Here is a 3,838-nt window from a genome sequence, read left to right on the forward strand (position 1 = left end):
CCATGTTCTTTTGCAACGTCATGTACCCAGATATGTATCTATATGTACATGTAGATGAAGGTATGTATATACATGTATATATATATGCATATACTCATATATTGTTTATATATATATATATATATATATATATATATATATCTGTCACTCTCCTTTTCTCTCCCCCTCTTTTACTCCCTTTCTTTCACTCTTCTCTCTATCTCTTTCTCTGTCACTCTCCCTTTCTCTCCCCCTCTCTTACTTCCTTTCTCCCTCTTCTTCTCTCTGTCTCTCTTTGTCTTTCTCTCTCTCTCCCATCCACACACTCTTCATTTAACCCTCTCTCCACCTCTCCACAGGTTACGTCCAACTCTACGTAGACTGGATCCTCAACAAGTCCGTCTATAAGGTGTTTAAAGAGTTCTACTTTGGCTTCCACAGTGTCTGTGCATCCAACGCCCTCATTGTAAGTAACCCCTTCTATATTTGACGAGGGCACTCGTGGGCAGGGGATCAACAACCACAAATAAAGGGTTTCATCGCATGCTTGATAGCCCCTGGGAGTACAAAAACTCTGTTGTAGTACAGGGACTTTTGGTACGTGTAAAAGGGCTCATTACTCAGAAATAAAGGTATTGTTGGAGTAGGGGCCTCGTACTCTAAGTACAGGGGCAGTGTTAGGGATCAGAGATCGTTATTGGGGTATGAGGATATTGTTGGAGCATCGATATTGATGGGATGCAGGACTCATTGTTAGGGTATGTGGATATTGGTTTCAAATTTTGGTATATTGACCCCAGTGCTCAACTGGTATTTATTTTATTAAGGATGAAAGGTAAAGTCCACCTTGGCAACATTTGAACTCAGAATGTAGTGACAGACGAAATACAGCTAAGCATAATAATACTAATAATAATAATAATAATAATAATAATAAGGATAATCCTTTCTACTATAGGCACAATGCCTGAAATTTGGGTGGAGGGGGATTGTTGACTACATCGGCCCCAGTGTTTCACTGGTACTTATTTCATTTATTGATCAATTGATCATCTCACTGATTGAATAAAGACTTTTACTCTTCATTACAAGTTAATTTTAATTAATTAAGCATCACGTTTTTGGGGTGGGAGGTTGTACAATAGTCATGTTAGTCCACACTTAACTATATATTCTTCATGCAAAAGGCCTCCCTGGGAAATTTTCTCATAAACGTATTTCACTCAAATTTTATTTGTTCTCAGTCAATCAAATCAAATGTCTCTCTAGTACGAATAATGTTAGGCTACAGTGAAGAGGCCAAATAAGGTTGAAACATGTCTACCATTATCACTATACACAGATCAGATTAACTCCCTTTTACATTGCCTTCATTCGATTCTAATCGCTTCAGATTTCTAAGTTATCTCCCTTACTATTTCCTGACACAAATCATCATTATAGCTAATGAAATTTGTTTGAATTACATGAATAACTATGATTAATTAAATATTTGTTAGCTCGCTACATCAGCTAAATTTAGCCTCAATTAAAGTTTAAAGTTTTAATTAGTTCTCTCTATCTCCTCTGTTTCATGTCACCTTCCACTACCTATAGACATGCATTCTTACAAAGATAATTTATTTACCTGCAGATGTTGAGACCCGAAGAGGTTGAAATGTTGGTGTGTGGATCCCCAACGCTGAATATGAGAGAACTGAGACAGGTAGCTACCTATGATGGATATAATGCAGCAGACGTCACAGTCAAGTAAGTTGCAAAATTACTTCATGTATGAATGTTTCTCAGGGATTCATCAAGTGATGCAGATATCCTCTGAGCACTTGTACTCACTGCTCAGTATTAGCATGAACACACACACACACATGTATACAAACTTGTGATAATCAGCTTATAGAGAAGCCATTTAAATAAAACCCATTTTGTTCGTCTTACAGGTATTTCTGGGATGTGGTTTACAAGTTCCCCACAGAATTACAGAAGAAATTGCTTCTCTTTACCACAGGAAGCGACCGAGTACCAATCGGCGGCATGTCTGATATGACATTTAAAATTACAAGAGTAGAAGACCAAACACTGTAAGTAGGGTGACTGAAGAATACCAGCTAATAATGTGGGGGGAGTTTTAAGTCAATGAGAGAGCCTCTTCTGGGATGAGTGAATGGCTAGAAATAGCTAAAACTCTGTTAAATCACATCTAGCATCTTAAATAATGAAGAATACATTCATCTCAGCAAGAATGTCTTTGATAAAAGGTTTGATGAGACAGAGCTGAACTGGGTCCTATGGAACTGTGTTCTCAATGATGGACTGTATTCTTGAATAGAATACAAGTTGCTATACAAAACATGCCTGAGACACTATCTTCATGGTTAAGTCTTGGCAGAAGTTTTGACCCTTTAGCATTTATGCCAGCCATTTCCAGTCTAAATATTTTATATAGTAAATAGATGCTCACTCAATTGACATATTATTTTTAAAAATCTGTAAATGTACAACCATCCAGATCTCTGAGTACCTTACTTCTTCTAACATATATATATATATATATATATGTATATACACACACTTATATACAACGGGCTTCTTTCAGTTTCTGTCTTCCAAATCCACTCACAAGACTTTGATGAGCCCAAGGCTATAGTAGAAGACACTTGCCCAAGGTGCCATGCAGTGAGACTGAACCTGGAACCATGTGGTTGGGAAGCAAGTTTCTTATTTCTTTACTGCTCACAAGGGGCTACACACAAAGGGGACAGACAAGGACAGACAAACGGATTAAGTCGATTATATCGACCCCAGTGCGTAACTGGTACTTATTCAATTGACCCAGAGAGCATGAAAGGCAAAGTCAACCTCAGCGGAATTTGAGCTCAGAACGTAGTGGCAGACGAAATACCGCAAAGCATTTTGCCCGGCATGCTAACATTTCTGCCAGCTCGCTGCCTGCTTACCACACAACTACGCCTGCACCTATATACAAAGAGTGATTGTGTGGTAAGTAACTTGCTTACGAACTGCATGGTTCCAGGTTCAGTCCCACTGCGTGGCAACTTGGGCGAGTGTCTTCTACTATAGCCTCGGGCTGACCAAAGCCTTGTGAGTGGATTTGGTAGATGGAAACTGAAAGAAACTCGTCGTATATATGCATATGTATATATATGTGTGTGTTTGTGTGTCTGTGTTTGTCCCCCCAATATCGCTTGACAACCGATGCTGGTGTGTTTACGTCCCTGTAACTTAGCAGTTCGGCAAAAAGAGACCGATAGAATAAATACTAGGCTTCCAAAGAATAAGTCCTGGGGTCGATTTGCTCGACTAAAGGCGGTGCTCCAGCATGGCCACAGTGAAATGACTGAAACAAGTAAAAGAGTAAAAAAAAAAAAAGGGAGTAAAGAGTAACCCCTAATATCTTTCAGGTAAATCCCCTAAAATTCATCTCTAAATCATTTAAGCCCCCATCTAATCCCAAATGCTTTGTTTTACAGATTGCCAATGTCGCATACATGCTTCAACCAGTTGGTGCTACCATCATATAAAAGTAAGAAGATGATGAAAATGAAACTGCTGACCGCTATAGAGAATGCCGAAGGGTTTGGTCTGGAGTAATTTGTGATCCAAGTGACCCCTGGTCAACCAGAAATATTTTCTTGTAACTTAACAAAAACTAGCACAGTCATAATAAACCAGCAAGCGGTGGCTGTACAAATATATTTTCCTGTAGCTTAAAAAAATAGTGGATTCGCAATAAACCACTGACCAGTGGTCATTCAAATATATTTTCTTGTAACTTAACAGATTTAATTGATACAGAAATAAATTATTGACTGATGGTCATTATTATTTTTTTTTTTTTTTT

General features: G+C 38.3%; 1 protein-coding gene across 1 annotated transcript in view; it reads left to right on the forward strand.

Annotated features, from left to right (window-relative positions):
* LOC106882078 (probable E3 ubiquitin-protein ligase HECTD2) overlaps positions 1-3,816 on the forward strand; it is a 21,485-nt gene extending 17,669 nt beyond the window's left edge. Inside the window, exons 13-16 of the mRNA XM_052973010.1 lie at positions 339-445; positions 1,613-1,728; positions 1,917-2,057; positions 3,468-3,816. Coding sequence (XP_052828970.1) covers positions 339-445; positions 1,613-1,728; positions 1,917-2,057; positions 3,468-3,588 — 485 coding nt within the window. The 3' untranslated portion in view covers positions 3,589-3,816. The remainder of the gene's footprint in view (positions 1-338; positions 446-1,612; positions 1,729-1,916; positions 2,058-3,467) is intronic.
* Positions 3,817-3,838: the final 22 nt, after the last annotated feature.

This window comes from Octopus bimaculoides, chromosome 14 (genome assembly GCF_001194135.2).
Source record: "Octopus bimaculoides isolate UCB-OBI-ISO-001 chromosome 14, ASM119413v2, whole genome shotgun sequence".
Classification (NCBI taxonomy): domain Eukaryota; kingdom Metazoa; phylum Mollusca; class Cephalopoda; order Octopoda; family Octopodidae; genus Octopus; species Octopus bimaculoides.